Consider the following 15,263-nt stretch of genomic DNA (forward strand, 5'->3'; position numbering starts at 1 on the left):
CTCTCCCCAGGTAACTTCTGGTCCCTTTGAGGTGAACTGGACTTGAGCTTTAAGTTTGGTCAACAAGTCTCGTCCCAGAAGGGGCGCAGGGCACTCAGGAATCACAAGAAAAGAGTGAGTTACTTGATTTTTTCCTATTTCCAAAACTCTCGTAGTAGTCCAGGGGTAAAATTTACTGCCAGTAGCTCCTATTACCATAGTCTTCTTACTTCCTAATTGTCCTAACGGTTTAGTCAAGACTGAATGTTCTGCTCCTGTGTCTATTAAAAAATTAACAGGAGTCCCCTCCACTGAAAGTGTTACCCTAGGCTCGGGGAGGGGTTCCGAGCCCCGACTCTCCTAGTCCTTTTCCATAGTCAACACCTTGGGTTCTCTTGACTTCTTGTTGGGGCAATTTCTGGCCCAATGTCCTTTCTCTTTATAGTATACACACTGGTCCTTTTCAAGTTGAAGTTTCTGTTCTCCTGGAGGTCTTCTTGCCCTGTTGCCCAGGTACCCTGACTGTCTTGTTTCTGACCTTTTTTCACCTACTACCATGGCCAAAATTCTAGTTAAGTTTCACTCCTGGCGGCAATCACGCCGATTTTCTCTCTCTTCCATCTCTTTCTTTTCTCTCTCTCGCTTTTCTTCCTCTGTCTCCCTCTTGTGATACACTTTTTCAGCTTCCTTCACTAGATCCTGTAAAGTATAATCTTGGAGCCCTTCTAGCCTCTGTAACCTTTTCTTGATATCAGAGGCAGACTGACCAATGAAAGCCATAGCCACTGCTGCTTTTTGACCCTCTGAAGAGTGATCAAACGGTGTATATCTCCTGTAAGCCTCCATTAGTCGTTCTAAGAAAACAGAGGGCGGCTCCCCTGGACCCTGAAGGACCTCTCTTACCTTGGCCAAATTGGTGGGTCGCCGTGCGGCCCCTTTGAGCCCCGCCACTAGAGTCCGGCAGTAGACCGTGAGATGCTCCCTACCTTCCGCAGTGTTGTAGTCCCAATTAGGACGGGTCAAGGGGAAGGATTCATCTATAAGATTGGGGAGATTAGTGGGGGTCCCGTCTTGTCCTAGGACATTTTTCCTGGCTTCCAGCAGGATCCTTTCTCTCTCCTCCGTGGTGAAGAGGACCTGCAAAAGTTGCTGGCAATCATCCCAAGTGGGTTGATGGGAGAACATAAGTGATTCAAGGAGCCCAATAAGCCCAGAGGGGTTTTCTGAGAAAGGAGAGTGGTTAGTTTTCCAATTATATAAATCAGAAGAGGAAAAAGGCCAGTACTGTAAATGAATGAGATCATTAGGTCCTGGCGCTGGCCCTCCCACATGTGCTCTAAGTGGCAAGGCGACTGTTGAATCCGGCCCCCCCTCCTCCCCAGGGCTTCGGCCTCGGCGGCTCCTAGTCCCCCCCGCTGGTCCTTGAGCCCCTCTCGCTATTGGTCCCTGTGGCGGGGCGGCCGCAGGCGGCTGCTGGGGCAGGGGGTACGGAGGGGGTTGGGAGTCCATCCAGAGGAGGTCGTCAACCTCTGGATAAATCTTGGGGGGTGCTGAGGGACCGGACTTTCCGGCTGCATCGGACTGGACAATCTCGACCATCAGTTTCGAAGGATTTGGAATCCAAGGCTTGACCCACGGAGGTGGGAACTGAACAAGATTCTGCCAAGTCACAATGTAGGGGATCTGGTCAGGGTGACCTCCTTCTTCCTGAAAAACAATTTGCCTGACGGCGGCGATTAGTGACAAGTCAAAAGCACCCTCTGGCGGCCAGCCCACTCCAAATGTCGGCCACTCGGAGGCACAGAAAGTCTGCCAAGGACCCTTTCTAACCTCCACCGACTGGTTGTGAGCTCTGGCTCTCACCTCTCCCCAATGCTCCAGAGTTAGAGACAGGGGAGAGGTGGCAGATTGTCCCATTTCTAGAATAATAGCAGACACAACAAGAGCGGACACGAGACTGAGACAAAAAAGAAACCAAAAACAGCAGCGACTTCGCTTCGACCTCAGGCAACTTACAGAATCAGATGGCCTTCTAAAGGCCCACAGGTTGAGACCGTCACGGCCTCCAGAGGGGTCCACCAGGCGTCCCTGGTCCTCCCCTGTTCCTCCTGGGATGTCTCCCAGGGCAAGCGGACGGTGGACACCTGGACACGTCTATCCTTATCCACCCCACGCTCCGTCTTGGAGCGCAGTCTCACTGTGCACACTGAGCACGAAGCGTCTGCAAAACCGAAACTGCGATCGCACCAGATACAGAATCAAAACACAGATACCAGATCAAGACAGAACAGAAAATCTTAAATCTTACCTCTGAGTAGGTCCAGGACCTCTGGGTGGTTGCGCTGTTTCCCGGCCAACGCACAAAATGAAAGACCACCGGAGGGCAGACCCTCACACCGGAGCGCAGACCCTCACTCAAGCCTCGGGACAGCCGCGTACCCAAGAAGACACTGAGACCGAACTCAAGATGTAGAGAGTAAGATTTAATGAAGCAACAACAAGAAAGCACATAAACCAGAGCTCTGGGGTCGAAACTCATACACCAAGCAAGGTGCAGAGGAGAAACGACGCCCGCTCAAAAATTTTTTCAGGCTTATATAGGAAAAAAGCCAAGGGGGGAGCAGGGTAGGAAAAGTACAAGTTTACATAACTAAGGGGTTTTTGCCAAGGGTTTTTCCGAGGGGCTTTCCAAGGGGCTTTCCGTAACCAAGGGGTCGTGTCCTATATTTTGGCAATGTACCCGATCTATTGGAACATTCTGAGGTTTGTTCAAACCCTTATCTAAAAATGTTCCTGGCACAGTCCTCAGTTGGGAGGGGTTGGATTAGGTTTGTTCCAGAAGACCCTTATCTAAAAAATGTTCTTGGAACAGTTTTCATTTGGGAGGGGGTCGGACTCTGGGGTGAAGAGTTCAGGAATGTACTCTGGGGTGAGAAGTTCAGGAGTGTTCCGGGAACAATCTCCAGATGGGAGGGGTAGGAGGACTCTGAGTTGAAGAGTTCAGGAAGAGTTCAGTAATTTTCCTCCTTCACCTTAACAAGACTTACCTCCAGAGGTGACAGAGCAGTTGAATTTCTAAGGTGTTTATTGAAAAAGTAACTCTTATTCATCTTTATTTCTTGTCATCTCTGTGGCTTTTTGTCTCCATATTACAATCTGGGATCATTGGATCTCATGCTTATGTTGCTAGTTCGATAGAAGTGACTTCTAAAGGTACTAAGAAAGCAGATGCTTTAATTGTGGTAAGCAAGGTCACTTGACATGGATTGTAGGTAAGGGAGTCATAGCAACAATGGTTTTTGGGTTTTTTGTTTTTTTTTTTTTTTTTGAAAATTAATCCAAAGAGAAGTCTCCTGCCTTCTCGAATATGCAGAAGGTGTGGCAAAGGCTGGCATTGGATTAATGATTACAGATCAAAAAGGCATAGGCAATGTAGCCCTTTGCCATCAGGAAAGGGGGCTCATGCAGGCCCCGATATCAAATTTCATTCAATCATTCCTTGTCAGTATGGGAGACACTCAGTCACAGAGTAATTAAAAGATGTAATGCTTATTGTACAAAAGCAATATTGCTCTAGAGATAATTAAGGACAAAACAGCACCAGTAACTAAGACAAAAAATTCAGAGAGAAGATCACACAAACATTTTGGCACAATGCTACAAACGATCAGACCAAATCCAAGAATACAATAAATGCCATTGAAATTGAACTTTTAGTAGACAGAAGAGTAGATGTAATAATGATTTCATCAAAATCTTGGCATCCAGATTGACCTCTGTAGGAAGTAAATATTCAGCTTCTAAGAACTAAAACTTTACCTCAGGCAAAAGCAAGTGCAAGACGGGAATAGGGTCAGAAGGACAAATAGGTAAACTAAAGCCATATCCATGTCTGGTCTCTAAGATCTCAGTGGAATGACCCTTCTGAAATATATGGTAGAACCAGAGAAGGCTGCTTGAACATAGATTTAAGTGAATAGAAAATGCATATTAGCAGTCCTAAACTTTCAATGGGTTTTTGGGAACTCAGTGTACCATCAGCTTCAATGGAGCAAGCTTTTAATGACAAAATCCATATTCTGCATTGATACAATTTAGTTAACAGGAAAAGTTATCCAGGAGTAGAAAGTTGGCAGCCAAAATGTAAAGTTAGAATATTTAAGCCAGGCAGTGGTTGTGAATGCCTTTAATTTCAATACTGGGGAGTCAGAGGCAGGATGATTCCTGAGTTTGAGGCCAGCCTGGTGTACAGAGTGAGTTTCAGGACAGCCAGGGCTACACAGAGAAACCCTGTCTCAAAAAACAAACAAAAAAAAAAACAAAAAAAACAGAAAAACAAAAAACAAAAAGACCACCACCACGAACAACAACAAAAAAGAATATTCAGATATTGTTGGTAGGTCAAATCTTTTAAGTTCAGACTCCATTTTTGAAAACGTTACCTAAGTTCAAATTCAGATAAACTAACATGCTGGTACCTAGCACTAGTTTCCAAATTTCCAGACCATCTCACCAAAACATGAGTCTAACTCCAGTTTCTAGGCGAATCCCCAACCAGACCAGCATCTCTAGGTTACATGCTCAACAAATCAAGCACCTCCAGGTTATTCCCTGAAGAAACATTCACCCACAGGTAAGGAGCACACCCCTGACTAATGACCAGCAATGCAGAGGGGTACAGAAATTAACTTTATGATAGGACTCCCAGCACCAACCAAATAAAGACCATAATAGTTTTCTAATTAGATGTTTTGACAGATACTCCCTGCTTGCTACTTACTATAAAGCCATGCCTTATACCTATCAGGGCTCCCCAACTACCAAAATCACCCTGCATGATGGTGGTGTGGTTGGTGGGGCCTGAGCAAGCTTGAATAGAACAAAGACCCTCCTGTAAGTTGCATGAGATTGGCTCCTCTCTGTGTATTAAGAGATCACTAACATTTCCCTGGCACTACACTCCAACACTGTGGACTATGATCAAATGTTCCTTGGTTTTAGTTTAACAGGTAGTGTTTTGTAAGTGCTGGGGTTTGCATCCTGATTGGCCTCCACCATGGAATCTGGTAATATCTCATACTTGTTCTGGACACTGAGTCAGCTGGTCATGGCTGAATTCTCCTATCTCTCCAAATAGAGGTTGTCTTAACGATCTTCTAGAAGAGGTAACAAGTAGGGTGGAGGTCTCAGATTCCTTGGAACCATGATTTCAAGCTTCCTGTTTTGTCCAGGAATGCTGAAGGAGCCCTGTACTATGCTCACCTTGCAGCCAAGGGTGGGCTGGTCTTTAGGGAGAAGCCAATGCCCATGGGAGAGGAGAAAAGCTCAAAAATTGGACTTTTTGAATCCCTTGTATTGGTTTTTCAAAAATCTAATTTTTGTTACATTACAATTCTTGATGTAGATGATGTTGGCCTCTAAGACATAGAGATTTCCCTGTCTTATACTCTGCACTCCTGGGGTTGGAGACCTGAGGTACTACATGCAACAAATTAAGAGTAACATTAGTCTCAGAAACACAGTGTTGTATGCTCTGTGTCATTCTTTGACCAAGTTTTCTTTAGGAAAACCTGATAAATTCTAAGAGAGGAAGAAAGGACCTGTGGCAGTAATGAGGTTATGAAGTGTGAAAATGTAGCTCAATGCAAGGGAATGTGCCTAGCATGTCGAGGTCGCCAACTGTACCTCCTGCCAACACACAGATGCAACTTCCCACAAGTGACTGCTTGTATATGTGGATTGGCTCCAGAAAGAAGAAAACTGTCTGGAGACCAAGAAGAAGATGTGAGAAGCACATTGATTATTTGCATTGATTCATCTCTAGGACACTCCTTAAAGGTGTCACCTAGTGAGGGGGTGTGGTACTCATGAATGATCTTCTTACCTGGGAGGTTGGGATAGGTAGTAAGATGAAGGCTAGCCTTTTCTGAAGGAAGATGTTACAACAGTAACAAACTGAGAATGTATATAATGAAAGAGAAGAAGAGAGTGTGAGAAAGATGTTGTTCTGCATTTGCTTAGGGAAATAATCATATCAAGCAAATGTCTATTAAGTGCTAGGGCCCATAGGCTGCACCACATACATTCCATTCATTTAAAAATATTTTTATTATATCTTTTTCATGACCTTTCCCAACACTCTTAATATTGTGCCTTATGAATTAAGAAATCAAACATTTAATTCCTCACAACACAGAGGTAGGAATATTCCTGTCTTCTTTAGCCCAGTAGTCAATATCATGTAAAGACACTCTCTTGAGAGAGAGAGGAAGAGAGAGAGACAGAGAGAGACAGAAAGAGAGACAGAGAGAGACCAAATCAACATGAAAATTGGTTTTCATTGTGTGGTTTGGGTGATTTATGCTTTCAGTACACAGTAGTTTTAAGATTGTCACAGGAAATTGCTTATATACAAGAAAGTCAATCTGAACAATGATTCAAAATCTTGTCTAGAAAGGATGAAAACAACTGTTTTCTCTCTATATATAAAACATTTGATATTCTAAATGGCCTGCATTGGGAAATTCAGAGTCCTGTGTGCTTGATCTATGTGTCCATCACACATATGGAGATTCTGTCTCCAAAACAAAACAAACTCACAAATTCCACCTAAACATCCACACCCTTGAATCGACTCCCCAAAAGATGAACTATGAGGGTAAAGTCAAAGGTGTCCTTCTGAAAATAATATTCAAGATCAGCGGCAAAAGAACCTAAGCTGAAGTGGTACCCTAGGATGCACAGTGAGTAAGGCTGCCCTGGGAAACTCAGTTTATTTGAATTGATGGCATCCTTCTTAAATGAATTCATATCTAAAAAGAAGAAAAGAAAAAGAAAGAAAGAAAGAAAGAAAGAAAGAAAGAAAGAAAGAAAAAACAAACACACAAATATTAAATGAAAACAAACAAACAAAAAAGCCAAAAACACAGGTTCTGCAATTATTAAAACACCAGTTGAGCAGGCACCTCATCGTTAAGAAGAATGTGCAATTGATTACTAATAAAGCCAAGGCATCCCCAGCTTACTAAACATGCTGGCCCGTCTCATATTAACATCACAAACTAGAAGTATCTGAGAGGAGGGAACCTTAATTGAGGAAATGCTTCTAGTAAATCCAGCTGCAAGGCCTTATCTTAAAAAGTGCCTGATGGGGTAGGACCCAGTCCATTGTGGGTGGTGTCATCCCTGTGCAGGTGATCCTTGGATAGTAGGCAGAGAAAGCTATGGGAAACTATTGTGCTGGGAAATGTTAGTGATCCCAAGAACATACACAGGAGTCAATCTGATGCAACTCACAATATGCTCTTTATTCTATTTGAGCTATCTGGGGCCCTTCCAACACACCACCATCATGCAGGACAGTTTTGGTGGAGGGGGAGCCCCAAATGTCTATAGGTGCAAGACTTTATATTAAGCAGCAAGCAGGGTTATGTGTTCAGGCATCTAATTGGAAAGCTGCTATACCCTTTAACATGATTGGCTGGTGCTGGGAGTCATATCATAAACTTCTGCTCTCCTCTGCATTGGTGATCGTTAGGAAAAGGGGTAGGCTTGTAACCCGGGTTGCAGATTTGTTGGAGGAATAACCTAGAGACACTGGTCTTGTTGAGGGTGTAAGGATTAGCCTAGAGACCGGAGCTAGGCTCTGGTTTTATTGGGGTGGGGCCAACTTGGAAACTATGCTAGATACCAGCCTGTCCATTTACCTGAGGTCAAACTTAGTTCAGGTTCTCTAAAATGGAACCTGAACTTAAAAGGTTTGGACTCTCATCCCCACTTTCTCTTGTGACTAGAAGTCCCAATCATGGGAATTCCTGAAGCTTTATGAAAACAGTCAACATGGCTATATCTTTGTGGTATCCCTGGGGCATGGGTAGGGACCCATCAGTGGGATACAGGAGTGCATCTTGAGGCTGAATATTTCTTCTGCTGACAAGGGCCTTCCTAGCCTGTAAATGGATGTGTGGTGGGCCCACACTGCAACTCTGAAGCACAGGGACCCTTTCAGGAATCTCTAGTAACCCCTGGCAGTGTGTCTTGACCAGACCCCAATATCTGATCTAAAGTTGGTGATGCTCTAGACCTGGACCTGTTTTATAGAAAGCAAGAAGTTTAAACCAAACACATTTGTGTACCCATTGAAAACCCTTGAAATCATGTACTAACTTCTGTCAGTAGGTGAATAAAACAACTTTGAAAGGTGTGAGTCCATCTGGTAGGAAGAATTTTGTAATCTATAAAGGATGAAAGGAAGAAGAGTGACCTTGTCACTGTCAATCTCTAAGTTCAATTTAGTTAACATCTCTTTTAGAATTCTGTTTATCTTTTCTACCTATCCTGAACTCTAGGGTCTGTAAATACAATGAGATTTCTAATCAATCTCCATAATATTAACTAATCTTTAACGTACATGGGACACAAATGTAGTTTTATTATCTAACCCTATAAACTTAGAAAAACCATACCTCTGTGAGACTGTGAAAGGCAGTCTGTGTTCTAGTCAAAAGAGGTTTACTTTGGAGACTCAGTAGAAAATCCTACAAGGGAGAGAACAGTGAGCTACTCCCACACCAGAACCCTCAACTCCATCATTCTGTGTCCATCAGTCATGTAGGCTGTCCAGACCCCAACCTCAGAGTTACCTGGCAATAGCCAGGTATGCTCCTCCCCACAGTTACCCTGTAACAGCAAGGTAGCTCAGCCCAATATAAAAGGGGTTGCTTGGCCCTACCTCCCTCTCTTTCTACTCTTGCCTCTCTTTCTTCTCTTGCTTTCTCTCTAGCCCCCTTAGTCCCTCTCTCCCGCTCCCTTCTCCCCTCTCTCCACCTGGCCATTGCCAGCCTCTACTTTTCTACCTTTTCTCTCTTTCTCTGCTTCTCTATAATAAAGCTCTAAAACCATGAACCATCTCTGCTCATCAAGACCTGCTGTACTGGAATAATGGAATTGGCATATCTAGTCAGCAGACAGGACCAAAGACTATGCCCTGGAGGAAATCATCATATCTTCTCTTGCTGCCCCTTTTCTCTTCAGCCTTGGAGCAGACTGAACCACTCCCTGGAGCTCCCAGCCCATTCTCAGTTCTTCTGTGTTGTTCACTGACATCCTGGGATGCCTAAGAGCTAGAACCTGGACTCCTTGAGGCTAGGGATCCCAGACTGCTCCCTCTCTAACCCTGCAGACAGCAGTTCCTAGGCCTCCCACAGTCAGATGCTCACCAGGGCAGCATGGAGAGCATGAAGGAGTCCCTGAGTATGCCCACCCAGAGCCCTGGAGTTATGAGATGCAGGTCATCTCTCCTAACCACTTTGTTTTCTCACAACAAGTGCCCGACACACCTTGAAAGAATTTCTGTTAGTAGATTCTTTGCTCCCATCTGAACAGACTTTTGCTTAGTTGGGAAAGTCTCAGTCTATCGTGAAAAGGTATCTATGAACACCAGCAAATATTTGTGTCTGAATTTTCCTGGTTTTACATCTATGAAGTCCAGTTACTGATAGACTCTTGGCTTGCTGTTTGGTATTGAGTACTGGGTTGTTTTCCATTGGCAACTGCATTAGTCATTTGACAAGCCTTACAGCTTTTAACAATTCCAACTGTTTTAAATTGGCATTTTCAATTCTGATGTGGGACTGGCAGACTAAATTCTGCAATTTCCAGCGCCCCATGAGTGAAGAACAATGGATCTTTTTCAATTTGTGTAGACCCATTTTGTCTGGTATAATTAGTTTGTAGTCTGTTAGCTGTCTTCTGTCATCTCTTATGACACTGACACATGGGCAGTGTTTTGGCCCAGATCACATCTTCTGTCTGGTCAGTGTGTGGGATCTCCTGGGTCTAGGGTAATCAAGGACATGAAGGGCCCAATTTCTAGGGATCACCCTCTGGGCTGTCTTTTTGTCCTCTGGGATAAAGATTAGTTCTTCCTTTCGCTGTCAGGAGGCCTCTCTCCCTATAGATAAGTAGTCCCACAGACATAAGTGGTAGCAGAAGCACACTGGCTATCGTGTCTCTTGTCCTTACTCACCTCTAATGCCTTCGTCAAAGCTGCCAGTTCAGCTTTCTGAGCTGATCTTCCTGCCAGGAGTAGCTCTGCCCATATGATCTCAGTGTTTGAGACCATTGCTACCCCAGCATACCTCTGTCCTTCCTGAATGAGGCTGTTGCCATTGGTGAACCATGTTATCTCTGCATCCATCTATCAGTCCTGCAAAGGCACATCATTCCAGGTCAGGTCCAGACAGCAGGGCAGCTGAAAAGTTATCCTGGGGGCATTCAAGCAAAGAGGCTGGTAATGAGTCATTCTGGCATCATCTTTAACCAGGAGGTCTTGCTGCTCTGATGTGTAAACAGGATGAGAGCCAGATTCTGCCAACTGGTGACATATTGGCCATTGGCTGATTACAGGGACCCAATTTTGAGTGTATATCCCCAGATCTAGGGATGTCACCTGTAATTGACAGAGTAAGGCCTTTTTAGCAGAGGCTTAATAGTCCAAAATATTCGGGATATCTAAGAGGTCTTTAGGGTTTTTTGTTTTGTTTCTGTTGCCACTGGAAAGTCATTTATAAACTGATGAAGAGACTTTATCTTCAGATTTTAGCAAAACAAAATGTGGAACTTTGTTATTAATAAAAAAGCTGTTGGGTTTCCCCTTTAATTTTAGGGTTACCCTGGACATGGGGAAGGGGCACCTTTGAACTTCTGGGTCTCGCTTATCACATTTTTCTGATGCTGTTTCAGGTGTCTGCAATGGTCTTCTGATTTGAACATGGCTGCTAACAGGATCTTTGCTAGGTCTGGAGTCTGTTGCTTCTGCCAATTCACTTGCTTTTCCTCTGTAGTCTCACTTTTAGTAAACATTCTCTTTGTCATTATCCCTAGGTCTCTCAGACTCTTTTCTCTTAACCGCTCCAACCTCTGTACATTTTTCTTAATATATAGTCTTGCCTGATTGATAGATGCTAAAGCAACTGCTGCCTTTGCTTTTGGTAATTCAGGGTCCATTGGGGTGTATTGTCGAAATGCCTCCATGACCCTCTCTAAAAGGGCTTTTACTCTCTAATATCATACATCATGGTCATATTTGTGGTCCTGTGTCCTTGAGACCTACCAGAAGAGCCTGATGGTAGACCAAGAGCCTCCTCTTACCTTTAATGGTGTTAAAATCCTTGTCAGGAAAATTCATGGGAAAGGAAGCATATAGGAGGGGGATCCCCTGTGGGGCCAGCAACCAGCTTCCTGGTCTCTTATGTGATGAAGGAAACCTGTAGATTGTGGTAGACATAGCCTTTCTCTTGTTAATAAGTCCATCAATGTCAAAGTTACTTTGTCAGAGTCAACTGGCAAAGTCATGTCATCAAAGTTACCTGTCAAAGTCATCTCAACAAAGTTACCTGTCAAAGTCATCTCGTTAAAGTCACCTCATCAAAGTTTCTTTGTCAAAGTCATCTTGATATGAGAAACACAAACACAACATACAAAAACATATATAAAACCTTCCCTGTCTTTCAAGCAGAAAGAAGAAACAGCCAGAACTGTCACTCATGTAAAAGAACTCCCTATGACACCCAAAACACAAGTCTAACCTTTTCTCTTTATCTGGCAGAGATGAGAAATAGCAAGCTGTGTACCTGCACAAAAAAAAAAAAAAAAAAAAAAAAAGAACCAGATTGGTGGGCATCTCTTGGCTCCCCTAGCCCATGTCTACCCCAGACTGAGACCCAGGACATCTCCTGGCCCCACTGTAGTCATGGCTCCCAGATATGCCTATCCTGACCACAACTGGCCACTGAAACAAATTCAAGGCCTTGTACCCAGAAGACTATGACAGCCTTTAGAATCAGTGAACAGAGACAGCCAGCAACAAATAACAGAACCAGAGAAAAATATACTCTGTAGTAACAAGAAACAACCAGATGATAGTGGTCACACAAATATGACAACCCTCAGTATTGCACAAATGTTTACTCAAACCTGGAAAAATTACCTTGGCAGGGCTGGCGAGATGGCTCAGCATGTAAGAGCAGTGACTGTTCTTCTGAAGGTCCTGAGTTCAAATTCCAGCAACCACATGGTAGCCAAAAACCACCTGTAATAACATCTGATGCCCTCTTCTGGACAGCTACAGTGTGATTATATATAATAATAAATCTTGAGGCTAGAATGGAGGGCTCGACAAAAGTAAGCAGAGGTCCTAAAAATTCAATTCCCAACAACCCCATGAAGGCTCACAACCATTTCTACAGCTACATTGTACTCACCTACATAAAATAAATAAGAAAATCTTCAAAAAATCACCATGGCAAAAGAAGGTCTTTTTTAAAAATATTTTTATTAGGTATTTTCCTCATTTACATTTCCAATGCTGTCCCAAAAGTCCCCCATACCCTCACCCCCCACTCCCCTACCCACCACTCCCCGTGTTTGGCCCTGGCATTCCCCTGTACTGTGGCATATAAAGTTTGCAAGTCCAATGGGCCTCTCTTCCCAGTAATGGCCAACTAGGCCATCTTTTGATACATATGCAGCTAGAGTCAAGAGCTCCGAGGTACTGGTTAGTTCATAATGTTGTTCCACCTATAGGGTAGCAGATCCCTTTAGCTCCTTGGGTACTTTCTCTAGCTCCTCCATTGGGGGCCCTGTGATCCATCCAATAGCATCATCCTGAGTAAGGTAACCCAATCACAAAGGAACTCACACAATATGTACTCACTGAATAGTGGATATTAGTGGATACATGGTGGGTCACAACCATCCACCACATGATGGCTCACAACCATCCATAATGAGTTCTTATACTCTCTTCTGGTGCATCTGAAGACAGCTACAGTGTACTTAGATATAATAATAAATAAATTAAAAAAAAAAGAGTGGGAGGCATTTCAGTAGGAAGCCTGGGAGGTGATAGGTAGACATACTCTTTCTGGGTTAGAGTGGCAGTTATTAATTTCCCCTACCAGCATAATGAGGATAAGTTAATAACTAAAACAGCAGGAGGGACAGATCACCAAGACCTCAAGCTGACAACTGGGATCTGATCTCAGGTTAGTACCTGAGAGGGGAGTGAGGAGAGTGGTTTACCCAGGCCTTGGGTTTCACAGCAGTGAATGAAGGAAATGACATAGGAGAAAGGATATCTCACTCAAGGGAAAATATCCTAAAATGAGGAGTCAGCAAGGAGGACAATCATAAAGACTGTGAATGTCCCCATCCACAGGACACCACAGGGTGGCTGTGAGCTCAACATCCCTCCTTGGGTCCAGGGGATATTTACACTGACCAGTGTCAGAGAGGGGGCTTACCAATTTGATGGTGGTTGGATGAATAGTTCTAGCAAGCGATCTGTTAGCTGAAAAGTTCATATGGCAGCAGGAGATGTTAACCTGCAAGTTTTTAAATCTGAGTCACAACACCAATGTTGTGTTTTACAAAAAGAAATCCAGGACTAGTTTGTTAGAGCAAGGTATTGTGAGGGTGAGAGTGGTGCCACGGCGGACCCATGTTGAGGCATCCCTTCCCCCTGAGGTATCAGCCACATGACAGGTTTAATATAGAATACAGTTTATTTAGAGTATGGGAAGGGGAGTTGAGTAGGGATGAGAAAAGAGGAGGCAGAGAAAGAAATTAATACTGAATTCTAGACAGAAAATTTTAGAATGACACAAGTTTTCAATATCATAGAAGGGGCTACTTAGGAGAAATTAAAACAAATCTAAAAATTATCTATTATTGTATCCTATACTGTCAGAGTAAATAATCTCTAGTTCTTCTTTTCAGGTTCCAGATTTAAATCCAAAGTACCTCAAGCAGAAATGTCAGGGGAACTGGAAGCCAAGACCAGGGATGACACATGGAGCCATGAACAGAAATTCTGCTACAGGTGGACCATTAGCAACTTCTCTTTTTTTGTTGAGGAAACAGAGGAATATATTACAAGCCCAGTGTTCTCATCAGAGGACAATGACAAAATGACATGGTGTTTGAGAGTATACCTAACCGGGGTTGATGAAAAAAGCAAAGATTATGTGTCACTTTATCTGATTTTGCTCAGCTGTGAAAAGGGCTCAGTTTGGGCAAAGTTCGAGGTTTGTATCTTAAATGACAAGGGTGAAAATTGCAATATAGAAAGGATCCCAAGCTTTTCTAGAATACAGTCACACCAGCCCTTTTGATTCTAAAAGTTCATCACTCGAGGTTCCTTCTTGTCTCCAGCCCAAGTGCTAACACCAGATGACAAATTTACCCTCCTCTGCAAGGTGAGCATACTCCAAGACTCCTTCAGCATTTCTGGACAGAACCCAAGACCTGCAATCAAGGTTCCAAGGTGCACATTGGAAGATAACGTAGGGGAGCTGTGGGAGAATTCCCTCTTCACAGACTGCTCCCTGTTGGTAGCTGGCCATGAATTCAGGGCTCACAAGGCCATCCTGGCAGCTCGCTCTCCAGTTTTCAGAGCCATGTTTGAACATGAAATGGAGGAGAGACTAACAAACCGTGTTGAGATCCATGACCTGGATCCCCAAGTCTTCAAGGAGATGATGGGCTTCATCTACACAGGGAAGGCACCACACCTCCACAGCCACTCCATGGCCTGTGATCTGCTGGCAGCTGCTGACAGGTATGGCCTGGAGGGCTTGATGGTCCTGTGTGAGGATGCCCTCTGCAGGAACCTCTCTGTGGAGAATGCTGCACACACTCTCATCGTGGCTGACCTCCACAGCACAGAGCATCTGAAGACTCAGGCCATGGATTTCATTATAGTTTATGCTTCCGAGGTCTCTAAGACCTCAGGGTGGATGTCAATGAGGGGGTCACATCCCCACTTGCTGGCTGAAGCATTTCACTCTCTGGCTTCTGCACAGCGTGTTTTCTGGGCCCTCCCATTCAAACAACTTAAGTGGTCTTTAAGACCTACTCAACTATGACCTACACCTGTCTTCCAACAGCAACTGGGAAGTATTCTTCCCAGTGACTCATCATTAGACAGTGGTATTGCTTGAGCATTCACACTGAATCTGGGGGACGGCAGCATGGTGGATTTGCAATAGTTCTAAATATGTTGGAATGGTGGGTGGGAAAATGGACAGCATTGGAATCTGGGACAGTCTACCTGGCATGTATTCTGTTGATCTTCTCATTTTTGTCTGATGTCTTGGAATCTGGGATTGAACTTAGGTACTCTCCTGAAGCACAGACCAAAAGGGTTTCTTCAGAGAAATGTGTCCTCATTGGACTAACAGAAAAGATGACCAGGGGCTCAGAGGAAAGGAGAAATCAAACAT

The 15,263-nt window shown here is 44.0% G+C and overlaps 1 protein-coding gene across 1 annotated transcript; it reads left to right on the forward strand.

Annotated features, from left to right (window-relative positions):
• The first annotated feature begins 13,839 nt into the window (after window positions 1-13,839).
• LOC147005537 (TD and POZ domain-containing protein 4-like) lies at window positions 13,840-14,906 on the forward strand. The gene is made up of 2 exons (XM_085835284.1): window positions 13,840-13,861; window positions 14,194-14,906. Exons 1-2 carry the CDS (start codon window positions 13,840-13,842, stop codon window positions 14,904-14,906), a joined length of 735 nt encoding a protein of 244 aa, XP_085691410.1.
• Window positions 14,907-15,263: the final 357 nt, after the last annotated feature.

This window comes from Mus caroli, unplaced genomic scaffold (assembly GCF_978045245.1).
Source record: "Mus caroli unplaced genomic scaffold, Mus_caroli_1 scaffold_3, whole genome shotgun sequence".
NCBI classification, from domain to species: domain Eukaryota; kingdom Metazoa; phylum Chordata; class Mammalia; order Rodentia; family Muridae; genus Mus; species Mus caroli.

Excerpts from the sequence above, each read along its gene's own strand:
- LOC147005537 (XM_085835284.1), top strand. The coding sequence starts at position 13,840 with ATGAACAGAAATTCTGCTACAG. Across the intron at positions 13,862-14,193 it reads GAACAGAAATTCTGCTACAG|CCCAAGTGCTAACACCAGAT; the intron begins GTGGACCATTAG and ends TCTTGTCTCCAG.